General features: G+C 41.7%; 7 protein-coding genes across 7 annotated transcripts; 3 read left to right on the top strand and 4 right to left on the bottom strand.

Moving 5' to 3' along the window:
• Positions 1 to 744: 744 nt before the first annotated feature.
• V1514DRAFT_332593 (ATP synthase subunit H-domain-containing protein) lies at positions 745 to 2,051 on the bottom strand. The gene is made up of 5 exons (XM_066927877.1): positions 1,872 to 2,051; positions 1,505 to 1,588; positions 1,388 to 1,435; positions 1,297 to 1,316; positions 745 to 1,228 (listed from the first exon to the last, which is right to left on the bottom strand). The coding sequence occupies exons 1-5, from the start codon at positions 1,880 to 1,882 to the stop codon at positions 1,140 to 1,142; spliced, it is 252 nt and encodes an 83-aa protein (XP_066782897.1). The 5' UTR covers positions 1,883 to 2,051; the 3' UTR covers positions 745 to 1,139.
• On the top strand, positions 1,946 to 3,502 carry V1514DRAFT_320601 (uncharacterized protein; the record flags this gene model as incomplete). Its single annotated transcript, XM_066926009.1, has 2 exons — positions 1,946 to 2,139; positions 2,275 to 3,502. The coding sequence occupies 2 exons, from the start codon at positions 1,946 to 1,948 to the stop codon at positions 3,500 to 3,502; spliced, it is 1,422 nt and encodes a 473-aa protein (XP_066782896.1).
• Positions 3,503 to 3,530: 28 nt separating this feature from the next.
• On the bottom strand, positions 3,531 to 4,760 carry V1514DRAFT_368259 (putative methyltransferase-domain-containing protein). The gene is made up of 3 exons (XM_066929900.1): positions 4,474 to 4,760; positions 4,345 to 4,403; positions 3,531 to 4,278 (listed from the first exon to the last, which is right to left on the bottom strand). The coding sequence occupies exons 1-3, from the start codon at positions 4,651 to 4,653 to the stop codon at positions 3,618 to 3,620; spliced, it is 900 nt and encodes a 299-aa protein (XP_066782895.1). The 5' UTR covers positions 4,654 to 4,760; the 3' UTR covers positions 3,531 to 3,617.
• Positions 4,717 to 6,813, top strand: V1514DRAFT_352839 (uncharacterized protein). Its single transcript, XM_066929517.1, has 2 exons — positions 4,717 to 5,242; positions 5,306 to 6,813. The coding sequence occupies exons 1-2, from the start codon at positions 4,922 to 4,924 to the stop codon at positions 6,632 to 6,634; spliced, it is 1,650 nt and encodes a 549-aa protein (XP_066782894.1). The 5' UTR covers positions 4,717 to 4,921; the 3' UTR covers positions 6,635 to 6,813.
• A 169-nt stretch (positions 6,814 to 6,982) lies between these two features.
• Positions 6,983 to 9,530, bottom strand: V1514DRAFT_281750 (uncharacterized protein; the record flags this gene model as incomplete). Its single annotated transcript, XM_066925079.1, has 5 exons — positions 6,983 to 7,834; positions 7,943 to 8,462; positions 8,796 to 9,213; positions 9,271 to 9,343; positions 9,405 to 9,530. The coding sequence occupies 5 exons, from the start codon at positions 9,528 to 9,530 to the stop codon at positions 6,983 to 6,985; spliced, it is 1,989 nt and encodes a 662-aa protein (XP_066782893.1).
• A 454-nt stretch (positions 9,531 to 9,984) lies between these two features.
• Positions 9,985 to 10,484, top strand: V1514DRAFT_295130 (mitochondrial 37S ribosomal protein uS14m). The gene is made up of 2 exons (XM_066925410.1): positions 9,985 to 10,283; positions 10,353 to 10,484. Exons 1-2 carry the CDS (start codon positions 10,005 to 10,007, stop codon positions 10,413 to 10,415), a joined length of 342 nt encoding a protein of 113 aa, XP_066782892.1. The 5' UTR covers positions 9,985 to 10,004; the 3' UTR covers positions 10,416 to 10,484.
• Positions 10,405 to 12,012, bottom strand: V1514DRAFT_332580 (uncharacterized protein). Its single transcript, XM_066927876.1, has 3 exons — positions 11,732 to 12,012; positions 10,697 to 11,670; positions 10,405 to 10,629 (listed from the first exon to the last, which is right to left on the bottom strand). The coding sequence occupies exons 1-3, from the start codon at positions 11,931 to 11,933 to the stop codon at positions 10,525 to 10,527; spliced, it is 1,281 nt and encodes a 426-aa protein (XP_066782891.1). The 5' UTR covers positions 11,934 to 12,012; the 3' UTR covers positions 10,405 to 10,524.
• Positions 12,013 to 12,157: the final 145 nt, after the last annotated feature.

Below are 12,157 nucleotides of genomic sequence, written 5' to 3'. Positions count from 1 at the left end.
CAGGTGAGGCCATGAGGACTTGCGTGCGGATTGTCCGTTTGTTCCCTTCTCCCCCAGTGGCAGGCCTGGGACTGTGGAAACCAAAATAATAAGAACCTTCCTTCCTTTTCGTCACATGGTAGCGATACCATGTCCGACACCACCACATCACGCACATAACCAAGGATGAGCATTTTTCTCTGCGTTTCGGGCTGTCTGCAATAACAGCTTTTACGCAACAAAACGTCGACTGTGGCTTCCAAGGGTCTGACCTAGTCCTATTTAATCAGGAAGCCGTGATTTCGAAGTTTGATGAGAAGTTACGGACGCCAACAGTACGCTCAAACCTTGGGTTTCTCAGACGTCCCAGACTTCCCGCCAAGGCCATTTCGCAGTCGACTGTAATCAAATATCGGGTGGCTAAGCACCGAAGAAGGTCCCCAGTACCAATTTTGAAGTCTGTAAAACAGCAAATAGCTATCAACTAACGCTTCTAACTGGTGAGATCAAAGAACTCAATAGGCTAACGAGGCTAACGAGGCCAACTCGAAGCGCCAAAGGGCTAAACCCCCGATTGCAAACTTTGGTACCACTTTACCGGTGAGCAAGCTAGCCAAATTTTGGCCAAAAATGATTAATGATTGACTGTAATATTATTTCATTAGGCATGTGTTATTATACTAGGTTTGATTTATATAAATATAATATTATGGGTAAAACTGCGGTTTTTAGTTTCGGAATGAAAGTAGGGTGTTACAATTAATACTGCATCCTTGTCATCAATATTCTATAACAACTTTATGATTGAATATAAAAAAAGAATAAATTTCATTAACATGCGCCTTGCATCAAAGCTATTTTCTCTACCAACTTAAAAAAAAAAAAAATAACCGAAACCACTCCTGTCAACACAATTAAAAATAAAAAATGAAAATGTTTTAAAAAACCACTAGAATTTAAATGACAACCCAAGGAAAACAAAGAGAAAGAAAAATTTGAGTAAAGGCTCGTAAAAAAAAAGACAGTGAACACGTTGCTATAATGACGAACATTTAAAATAACCAAATGCAATGGAAAACAAAAAAAAAAAAAAAATATATAGAAATTTGACAGTGAAGGTTTTTTTTTTTAAAAAAAAATTCTTATTCTATTTCTCTTGTTTATTCATCGCCATAGTATTCGCCATATCCCTCAGCAAACTCAGGTCGAAGGTCGGATCTCATAGGTTGAATAAGAGGGTGAAGTTGACCTAAGTAACAAAAGTTAGCTCAACACGTGAACGAATTTATGATTTGTTATTTTTATAAAAAAACTTACTCAAGTAAGTAAGAGCCCACCTAGATACGATAAATTAGTGATTTGTGACAAAACAGAAAAAAAAATTCCAATAAATAAAACAAGAACTTACATGACATAGCACAGAGCCAAGGTCAAAATGATGCTGCTCCTCCAGACGCTAAATAAATGACACGCGTTAACGACCCAATCGTGATCATTTTAAACTGACTCGAAACATAAAACTTACGTCTGGTTGTCACCCTTCGGAGTGAAGAACCAAGAGGCAAGAGAAAGACCGACAATAGCGGCGAGAACATAAAGGACTTCCAATCTAAACCACAATCATTAGATCTCACAATGTTCCACTCATTCACCAAAAAAAAACACTCTTGAGGACAATGATATGCTGGCCGGATAATTGACTGACTACTGACTGACTTAGGTTCCATCACTTTATATTTATTTGCATGACTGCTCATGTACATGGGTATCAAGCTGAAATTGAATACCCGGCGTTGCAATCAATAATAACCCAATTCCAACAAACGATAAGAAACGCAAAACCAAGCCAGCATTCATGCACCTGCAACATAAAAAAAAAACACCCCACATACCCGTTGGCCATTGTAAAATTCAGTACTCTGGTTGATGGTTGATTAAAGATAAAGCTGGTTCCAAAACGTTGCAAATGCTAAGGGGCCAGGGAGGGAGCAGCAGAAAAAGCGGAAATGGTGAAGTGAGCGACGGCGATGTTGCCAGTCGCTCACTTCCACTGGCTAATTTGCGTAACAGGCAAATTGCCGTACCCGGTTTAGTTCCCAGCCCAATCTGGATTAGCTTGATTGGCCCGCTTATCGGTTCTCAAATACTCGCGTTCTGCGCGTATTTATCAGCCTTAACAATCAGCGTGCTCTGATAACACGTCGGACTCGACTTTGTTCCAACGTCAACAAACAAACAAACAAACAAACAACATGGAATTCGCTAACCGGCATCAATGAAATTTATTTTTAGTAGGTCTCTCGATGATCCGCGCAGACATGCCAGATCTTGCCATAAATTGTCGGCCAGGTTGCTTAGCTGCCAGTTGTCTGATTCAAGCGCTCATGCGATCGCATCCGTGCGAGATCAACTAAAACCACTATCGATCCAGCACGTTGATCCGGAAAAAAGACTACTTCATCACATTATTATAGGCTGCACTGCCGTTTGCCCGTCGCGCTTGATCACGATTTATCAACCACCAATCGATGTTTGCCACGAACCGGCACAGACCACCATTCCTGCCGGTGCCGTATTTCTTTGGCGTGTGGATTCAACCACGAAAAGGATAAAGTATGATAACGTCAAGGTTTTGTTTGCACATTTGCACGAAATGGCAGATTTGCCTATTTTGAATGCACATTCTTCATGGTCAATGGCACGAAATTGCATCGTGCAAGTCTTACACCGATGTGACAATGATGACAATGCGGGTGAACCGGGTTTGCCAGCGCAGGGACGGGAAACAATTGAATTTCGAATTTCGTCTGCAGAAATTGTCCTTGCCAGTGCCGGAATCGGTGAATTTGCTGATATTAATTCCACGCACGTGTGCTTCGATCAGTTTGATCGATTTGGCGTCACGGCTGTAGGATTGAAAACCAGGCTGTTTTTATACTACGCGCAGGATGCGTGCGCCAGGCCACGGTTAGCTGGCAACGTGCGCAAATGCTGGCGCCTGATCCCTCAGTGTGATGTTGTTTATCAATCATTTGTGGAACATGCCGCATTATATGTTGTCGAAGTCGATGCCATCCTAAGCAGCGCATTTGAACAACGGATCCTTAACAGTGCCGGTTGCAAGCGTCGACGTGACGAATGCCAATTCACTGATTTTGCAATCTGTTCTTTGCATGCACGAGCTGATGGGTTTGTGTTTGCGATCGGTGGCTTGCAAGCTGATTCGGCAATCTTTGTAACCTGCGTGGTCATGCTCAATCTTGTCAAAAGCTCAATCAAGGTTTTGAAACTATATCAAGCAGATACTAGTAATATCGGGTATAAAAATTCTGATGGCCAAAAAAATTCCATGTTTTCTGCATCTGTTTTGCTCAGGGTTGCAATTAGGGGCATGGGCATGTTAAACTTTACAAGTCATGGCGTTTTGCATCATCAAAATATGAAACCGCTTGCTGCATATTATCATGACCATCCAAGTATCAACAAACTTGATCTCGCAGAATTAGGCATGGTTATTAAATAGGCAAAAATTGCTAGCCAAACACAGGGGGAAAAAAAAGGCGGTATTGGATGTTTTTATTATGATTAGGATGATTAGTATGATTTATGGATGTAAATAACTGGATAATGAATGGATCTTATGGCGTGTCAAGTCTCTCAAAACATGCCACGAATTTGTCACCCTTATTTCGTTCCACTTTTTTACCTTCTTCAGTATCGGTCGTCATTATCCGCACGCAAGCATCTTGCTCTTCCCATTCTTTTGATAGTCGTTTAAATAGTGGATGTGCTTCAAGATGCAGCACCATCCATTCATGAAGATCTTTCACGTCAGTTATTGTATAAACGACGCCGCCCGGTCGCAGGATGTATGCATATTCTGATGCCAACGTTGACGTGACAATCCTGGCCTTATGTTTTCTTGCCTTAAAATGTGGATCCGGAAAGCAAAAAAACAATTTCGATAGTTGACCCTTTTCGAAAAAATTGGGCAAGAATTTCATGGCGTTGGCACGCAAGACCGCAATGTTATTATACGTTCGTTCTTTTGCGGATTGTTGTCGCAATGCAATAATTCGATCCTCGACATACTGAGTAACCTGAACCCGAATTTCCATGCCAAGAATTAGTGTTTCTGAAAATTCTGCAGCAAGGGATACAAGCAGGCCACCAAACCCGCAACCAATGTCTGCGATTTCAACCTTGCGCGATACCTCTTCACCTGCTGCGATCTCTGATTTTGGCTTGATTAGCGCAGGATAGAGTCTTGACCAGTTCATATCTTGTGGGCTCTTGGGACTATGCAAATTTGAAATATAAATATTAATTTTTTGTAAAACTAGCAATCACAAAAATACAACTTACTACTCCAGCAGATGATCTGAGAACGGGTTTGAATGTGCTCTCTGTCGGTAATATTTTTTCTAGCCACCGTGTTTATTATATAGTCCTCATTCATGTTGAAAATGCGAAAAAAAAAAAAATTAAATTTACCTTTGGCAATTTAATATTGTCATCCGTGCCAGCAGTCTCATCAAACACGACTTGCTTTAGCTCTTGCCGTTTCTCACTCTGGTTTTGTCGATAGGTTGATCTGGTCCGTTTCGTACCAGTTTGCAGTACCTCTTGCGTATTATCAATTGCGGCACTGCCAGTAATTTCTATGTCACTCATTTTTTTTTTCCTTAAAAGTTTCGAATTTCCGCCGATACGTATTTTTTTCTGTTCAAGATTTAATCTGTATCTTCAAGTCTCATCAAAACAGAAAGCTCGAGCTCGGCTTGGACGAAACGAAAAAAAAAAATTAGATTAAAGTCTAAAATTTTGCCAGCCGCACGTCCATTAAAAAATAATATATCGGTAAATTTAAATTTAAATATTAGAAAAATGGTTAAAATTAAGACCTTGTGATCATTGTTCAGCTAATATATATTGTTACATCATGACGATACGGGCTTGTTGGTCAAATTTGCGAAATTCTGGATTGGCTTTAAGAAGACAATGCTTGCCTGCCGGTGTTCGAACCAAACATTATTCAAGTTCAGAGCATCAAGATTTATCACAACGACTTGCAACCGGACGAAAAGTGCCATATAATGAAAAAGAAAAATCAGGCAATCAATATAAAAATTATGCAAGCAAAGATAATCGGAAAGTTCGAACCACGAATAAGTCGTCAAGACTGAAACCGGTATTTAACGATGAGCCTGCCTTGCTCAACACAACTTCGCGCATTAGTCCTGACCAGAAATCACAAAACGAGGTATACATTTTCGTCTTTTTTTTTTTTTAGGTATAATGTACTAATTTCACATGAACAATCTAGGTTACGGATTTTATTGAAGCGTTAAAATTAGGTAATTTGCGTGCTGCTTGGGTCTTGTATGCGGAGGCGAAACAAAAATTAAGCCGGGCACAGGTTACGCTCCTGACCAACGTCATTCTTGCCGCCATTCGCAAAGAGATCTTTAACGTGCAAGATAGCGATGTCCAACAGGGAATCGAAAAGACAAACCTTGAAGCTCAAAAATACGTGTCGTACCTGAGCCAACTGATCCAAGACATGAAAAATTTGCAACTCGCGGTTTCTGATAGATCAGCGCTGTACCTTATTAGTTCATTGCGAGATTTAAAACAGTACGAGATGGCAATCGATTTATGGAATTGGTTGAAAAATCAATCGTTTGATTTAAACTTGTCATACGCTGCCATGATTGATCTGTATTCATCACTTCACATCGATGATAAAAACGCGCGTGATCAGTTGAAGAAATGCGAGGAATTATTTTCAGCATACCTCAAGACCGAACACCAGCCATCGGCTATTGTGTATTCAGCCATTGGATATGCGCGTGCCCATCTGAATGATATCAACGGAGCAGTTCAGATGTGGGATATCATTAATGACAAAAACCTGTTATGCAATCAAACTTTTCGACTTGTTAACGAAATCTTGGCCAACAGTGAAGACCTGCTAATCGCGACCCGGTTTTTTAATTTGGCCATAGAACAGCAATTCAAGATAGGATCTCACCCGATGGCAAAATACATTAACCACTCGTTCAAACAGGGCGTTCCAGAACGGGCCATCATGTCATCGATTCAAAAATATTTAGGCCAGGCGAAAAACCCGGCCACGGTCACGGTTTACCTTGAATTTTTAAACCAATTCTTTATCCGGTATCCGACCCCGTCCACGGCACAAATTTTCACCTTGTCGGAATTTACTCAATCATTATACGGCCGGGCGCAGCATCATGACGGCATCCATCCGGCAGTGTTTAATACGTTACTAACCCGAGTGCGAGACGTATGGCAACGGCATGACATTTTTGATACCATATGGAACGGCATTAATGCGCAAGCTATCAAGCCCTCGATTGTTTCGTATCGCATCGCGTTAATTCATTACGCACGGGAGCGTGACTTTGGAAAAGTTCATGAGGTTTGGAATTCGTTAGTAAATGCTGAAAACGAGTTAAACAATGCAAGGCAGGACGTGTGGGATAAAAATTTTGAACATTTGATTCATGCCACCATGCTTACTGATGATGTTAAATTTTTAAACGAGCAATTCACAAATTTGGGTTACCTATTGTCCGAACCGGTTTCCGAAAAGGTTGACGTCCTGGTAAAGTCTGATCAAGATGAGTAAGCATGAGAGCAAATCAACAGGAAGAGAACGTTGATAATTGAGGTGATAAATCAACAATGACAAGCATATACTGCTTTATAGACAAGAGCCTGTTAAGGCATAATAATATTGGATTTTAACATGTAAATAATAACAATAGATAGCGATTATCTAATTAATATATATCCGTGTCCCAGTAAAAACAACAGCAAAGTGCGCTACAATCCTAATATACAACAACTAACAATGTGAACATAATAATACACCGCACATCCTCATTTAAAAGCGAACATACATCTGATCAAATATAAAAAGCGCCCAGATTTAAATAAATAACATAAAGAAAAAAAAAACAATAATTAAATTAAATCAATGTTGTTCTATGTTTATTTTGCCACCTTCGGATAGTGACAATCCTCGCAAGCCAGTAATATTGTCGTGTATGGACTCGCTCTGAGGTTCACTATTTTCTGAGTCTCTTGATATTGACAGGTCTGGCGTTGACACTGTTGAAATAGACTCGGCTCCATCTCGTGGTCCCGCCATCCGAAGTTCTTCTGCTCTGGCTTCTCTTGCCAACGCGTCCAATTCTCTAGCTCGAGCTAACGAAACCGTCGGTGTAGTGCACGAAGAAACAACAGGCACGCTATCGTCTCTGTCAATCGTGGCCCGCATGAGAGCACTCATCCACGATCTCAAATCCTCCCTGGTATCCACAGCAAAATAATGCACGCGAGGTTCAGTAAACGTAACGCCTTTGCGAGATCCGGGAGCCGGCGGTATTAATTTAAAGCAATACCGGCCTGATCCAGTCGACGCAGCATAAAGAGCAACCAACTTGTCCTCGTTAGCCTTTATCGGCACCACCCGATGAGCTGTAATATCGATCAATCCCTTTTCTCGACTGTCAGTCTTCGAAGAAAAATAAGAAAGTCGGGTACCATGTAAAACAAAATATCTTGTTCTCCATGTACCAACACCACCACTTCCCCGTTTCGACATCCAACCAGAATTGTCTGCGTTGGCAGCTGATTCAGTTGGTGTGATCTGTTGAATTCCTTCCTGGAAAGCAGACGTGTTTTGCTTGATTTGCTTTTTCGGTTTAAATGTCGAGGACGCAAATGAATTCTGGACAGCAGTCGCCGTAGATACGCTCGTGGTAGACCGCCTGCTAACAGGACTCGAGTTTGACAATCTGTTAACAGGCTCAGTTATTGTCCTCTTTGGGTCACCAGATGTTTGATGCCCAGAAATACGTCCTTTCAATGTAAGCGGATCCAAAGTATTTATGTCGTTGAAAGTTCTCGGCACCTCTGAAATGATTGGTACGCTAGAATCGGCTTCTGACAATGACTGACTATTGTTGCCGCGAAAAAGAACACTGCTTCTTGACTGGCCGTTCAGGTTACCATTTGGGGGAAGCACGCTTACCCGACGATCCGACTTTGGAGAAATTTCAAGATTTAGAGGTCCAATAACGGTTCCAGAGCTTGTTTCGGCACTGTGATATCGCCGAACGTTAGTGTCGCCAAAATAAGAATGCCGCAGCTCAATCGAGGCTGATTTTTGTTTAGCAAATTCTTCAAAGGATGACTCGTTCGATATTAATGATTCCCTGGAGTATCCCTCAGAAGAGAACGTAGGAATTTCAGCTCCTTCGTTGAATTGGCCTTCTGGTTCGGTCGCTTCGCTTGTAGTCGAAACCGAAGCTCGATATGAAGGTACCAATGGTGAAACTTCACTAGCCACAAACGATTCAGATGATTTTGGAGATTGCGGTAATTGCCAATTTTTATCAAATGAAGGAATAGATTGCTTGTGTCCAAACTCTTGTTGAATATCAAGAGATCTAGACCTCTGTCGTTCATGACCAATCGACTCTCGACCTGAAATCACGCGACCATCTGGGCCAAGTGGTTGAACTGAATGATGCTTGTGTGAATTTGTTGTAGCATTACTGTATGAAACTGCTCTTGGAGTCTGCGATTTTGCTTGTTGTTGTTGCTGTTGTTGCTGTTGCTGCTGTTGCTGCTGTTGCTGCTGTTGCTGCTGTTGCTGCTGTTGTTGCTGTTGTTGTTGATGTTGTTGTTTCAGTTGAGATGCAGCTTGAGTAGCTTGACGGAGTCTAAAATTATTAATAAACCCGCCAGTCCAAAAAAAAAAAAAAAAAAAAATTCGGTACCTTTCAATCTCTTTGTTCAGTTCAAACCGGGTTCCAAAACTGGCAATTTCCAATTCTTTTAAATGCGAAAGTTCTAGTTCAAGCAAAATATTACCGGTAATTTTATGTTCAATAAATTTATCACACACTTGAGATTCAAATCCGGTCTTGCGCATGTACTGGGCCACGTCAAACGCAGACCATGATGGAACGAACCCCAATTCGTCGCCAACTTCCTCTTCAACTTCGTCATGATCATCATCATCCTCTTCTTGTTCTTGTGGAATAGGACCCAGTCCAGAAAGCGCGTTTTCAATATCATCGAATGCTTCATATATGGTAGAGTGTTGTTGTGGTTGACGTGAGTGCTGAGAAGATTGTGACTGCCGTTGTTCCTGGTTGGTGTGCTGGGAATCACTGTAGTGAGTCTGAATTATTTCTGGTGACGTGTGCGTCGACGAAGTTTGCTCTGGCGAGTTGGAATTCAAAGTCGCACTAATAGGAGGCTCAGTTGAAGCAGTATATACATGCGGAAATAAGCCAGACTCGTCTGTGGATAAATTTCGTCCCTAAAGATTCCTCATGTTAGAAGCCAAAAAAAAAAGTTGAACTTGGTAGGCATGGTCTTACCATGTACCAACCATCGCTAAACCCTTCATCAGTCTCTAGCACCTCTATATGGTCACCTTTGCGAAGCGTAATCTCGTCGGCAGTGCGGCGAGTAAAGTCGTGGATAGCAATGAGAAACTCGGACATTTCCATTGCCGCTGATGTTAGAGTGTGATGCTGCCGGTAACGCACACAAGTACACGAGTCGAGTCAAACCAAATAACTAAAGATAACTTATAAATCAAACAAAGCACTCGTAAAAATAAGCTGGGCTCCTCGATTAAGTGATGCAAACGGAGGAAATTAGGTGAAAGACTGTCGTCACTGTTTCCTTGTTGCAATGTGCATCAATGCTGAATTATTATTATTTTTGCTTTGCCATATTCTGGTGCCCGAAACCAAGACAGCGCCCAAGTAAATCACAATCGCGCGCATTCGTTGCCGTTCCCCAGGATAGGCGCGATGAGGCGGGATGGCGACAAAAAAATCCACCCGGGCTCACATGTACGCGTTCGTGCTCAACTATGCGTGACGTCCGGGTAACACGCATCTGAATTTATGGATTATTGGAATTCAATAATGCGACTTCGATAACTAACACCAACCGACCACAGCAGACCAATGACCGCCATCAGACCTCGAGTGCCAGCGCCGCTGTGCTTTGTGAACAGCAAGATTCTTGGTGATCATGCTAAGCGTCAGCTGGTTGCGCAGTACGAGCCATTGAGGCGAGCGCTCGGTTTTATTGTCAAGAACACCACCTTGCCCTACAGGGTGCGGGTGCAGGCTCATTTAAAATTGGCGGAACTGCCCAGGTACACGTCATCAACTCAAGTTCGGAACAGATGTATCGAGTCTGGCAAAGGTCGAGCCATCATTAGCAATTTCAGAATGTCTCGGGTATGTGGTTTATTGTCGTTGGATAGTAAAGATTGTTTAGACAATGTTGGCTAACAATTTTGCAATCAGTATGCCTTGAGAATGAATGCTCTTAAGGGAAATATCCCAGGCGTTAAGAAAGCTTCATGGTAAACGTGTTCGCTTTTGGCTACATAACACAACATCCTTGTACATACAAAAAATAAAAATTTTTTTTATTAAATTGCTTGTAGACGTTACAATGTATATTACTATCAAACGACTAAAGCGAATATCCGGACAACAACGAGCGATGATTTTTCGGTACAGGTTGTATACGTTTTGCTTCTTCATTTGCCAGCTTGGCTTCTTTGTCTCGGCCGAGGTTCTGTAAAGGTTAAAAGATGCAGTCAGTTCTCACGTTCATTCGTCTGATGCAATTTCCAAGGTCTTACCTCGTTCATGGTCGCGATGCTCTGCAGGCAGATCTTCGCACTTTTTGCACTCTCGTTGTCATAGAGAACGTTTATCAAGGCATCGTCATACGCCAATCTTGCCCACTCAATAGCTTCCTCTTGCAGGCCCAGTCCCCAAAGTGCTCTTGACGTGTAGTATTTCAAAGCGCTCCCGGTTGATAGTTCCGGCCTGAGCTCTTTGTAAATCTTGTCGTTATGCGTTAAGCCTTCATTTTGATAAAAAACCCTGCAGCATGATACAAATGCTTTTAGTGCTGGCGCATACTGCTTTGTTTTGAAGTAGAATAACCCGAGATCAGTAATTGCATTAACCTGTTCAGTCGTGGGATTTGAACGCAAAGGAATTACCAACAGATCGTTGACTGAGTTCAACCCATCCGCAATCGTTTTAATTTCTCGCAATTTCAAAACTGCAGGATCATACGACGCAATAACAGCCGATTTCAAATAAAGCTCAGCCTGGCTCGTGTCCTCTTTCGCACTGGCTATCTCGGCTAGGGACCTGTACGACGCAGCCGTGCCTCTTCCAAATCCGTTGTAAACTTCAAAGCCTTTGTGAATAATCACATCTGCTTGGTCATTTTCGCCCAATAGAATAAGTTTCGCTCCAATCTTTGCATAAATTTTTGCCAACGCCTCTCTAAATTCTTCACTTTTGTTATCGAATGGTGGGGGTTTAAAGTCAAGCACGTTTTCCTTTGTCACCAAAAATCCTTCAGATTTAAAAATTAAAACCAGCAATCGTTTATACTCGGCAAGAATTTTGTCAACCGGGCTATCATTCTCTTCAGAATAAACGCATATGCTGTATATGTTTTTCCAAGAAAATTTCCATTCTGACGGCGAAGGATCAATAACACTTCCAGAGTATATGGCAATTCCTCGCGGAACAAGGCCCAAAAAAACGACTATTGCTAGTCCGTTAAAAAGAACCGCATAAATAAACTTGTACGCTGCAAAATTAAAAAGGATTCGTATCAGTATCTTCGCTCAGACTCTGCCCACATTACATACAACGCATAAATAAATCCGAAACAGGTATTCCATTGGGGTGATATTGCCTTGCCTGGCTCGTGCGAAATAATATTTTACTTGCAATTCCATCTCTCTGATAATAACAGCGAAATCTCGATGTCATGAAACGGGTCGAGGCAGAATTGCACCGAAGTGAGTGGGCACCTGTTCGAATCTGAAGTTTGACCAATTGTGAAAACATGATTTAATCAAGCAATCTGTCTTTCAAAACATTAAAACTAAAATATAATAATAATCAATGGACCGTTTCAACCAGATCAACGACGGTCATGAACTTGAACTTGGAATGTCCCCCCAGAGCCGGGTAGCTGTAATGTGCCCTAACCCAAGCTTAAATTGAAAATTAATTCAAAACCGAAAGCGCTTTTGCTTAATCAGTAAATTCTATTTGTGTAGCAAAACCAA

This window comes from Lipomyces japonicus, assembly GCF_038497905.1.
Source record: "Lipomyces japonicus strain CBS 7319 unplaced genomic scaffold V1514scaffold_24, whole genome shotgun sequence".
In the NCBI taxonomy this organism is placed as follows: Eukaryota; Fungi; Ascomycota; class Lipomycetes; order Lipomycetales; family Lipomycetaceae; genus Lipomyces; species Lipomyces japonicus.
This window is presented reverse-complemented; position numbering and strand designations above follow the sequence as displayed.

Coding starts and splice junctions, on each gene's coding strand:
- V1514DRAFT_332593 (XM_066927877.1), bottom strand. Junction 1,436..1,504: donor CCGAAGGGTGACAACCAGAC/GTAAGTTTTATG, acceptor TCATTTATTTAG/CGTCTGGAGGAGCAGCATCA. Junction 1,229..1,296: donor GTGGGCTCTTACTTACTTGA/GTAAGTTTTTTT, acceptor TTTGTTACTTAG/GTCAACTTCACCCTCTTATT.
- V1514DRAFT_368259 (XM_066929900.1), bottom strand. CDS start 4,653: ATGAGTGACATAGAAATTACTGGCAGTGCCGCAATTGATAATACGCAA. Junction 4,404..4,473: donor ACAATATTAAATTGCCAAAG/GTAAATTTAATT, acceptor CACGGTGGCTAG/AAAAAATATTACCGACAGAG. Junction 4,279..4,344: donor TCAGATCATCTGCTGGAGTA/GTAAGTTGTATT, acceptor AAATTTGCATAG/TCCCAAGAGCCCACAAGATA.
- V1514DRAFT_352839 (XM_066929517.1), top strand. CDS start 4,922: ATGACGATACGGGCTTGTTGGTCAAATTTGCGAAATTCTGGATTGGCT. Junction 5,243..5,305: donor ACCAGAAATCACAAAACGAG/GTATACATTTTC, acceptor TGAACAATCTAG/GTTACGGATTTTATTGAAGC.
- V1514DRAFT_295130 (XM_066925410.1), top strand. CDS start 10,005: ATGACCGCCATCAGACCTCGAGTGCCAGCGCCGCTGTGCTTTGTGAAC. Junction 10,284..10,352: donor GCAATTTCAGAATGTCTCGG/GTATGTGGTTTA, acceptor TTTTGCAATCAG/TATGCCTTGAGAATGAATGC.
- V1514DRAFT_332580 (XM_066927876.1), bottom strand. CDS start 11,933: ATGTTTTCACAATTGGTCAAACTTCAGATTCGAACAGGTGCCCACTCA. Junction 11,671..11,731: donor TTCGGATTTATTTATGCGTT/GTATGTAATGTG, acceptor TTAATTTTGCAG/CGTACAAGTTTATTTATGCG. Junction 10,630..10,696: donor GCATCGCGACCATGAACGAG/GTAAGACCTTGG, acceptor TAACCTTTACAG/AACCTCGGCCGAGACAAAGA.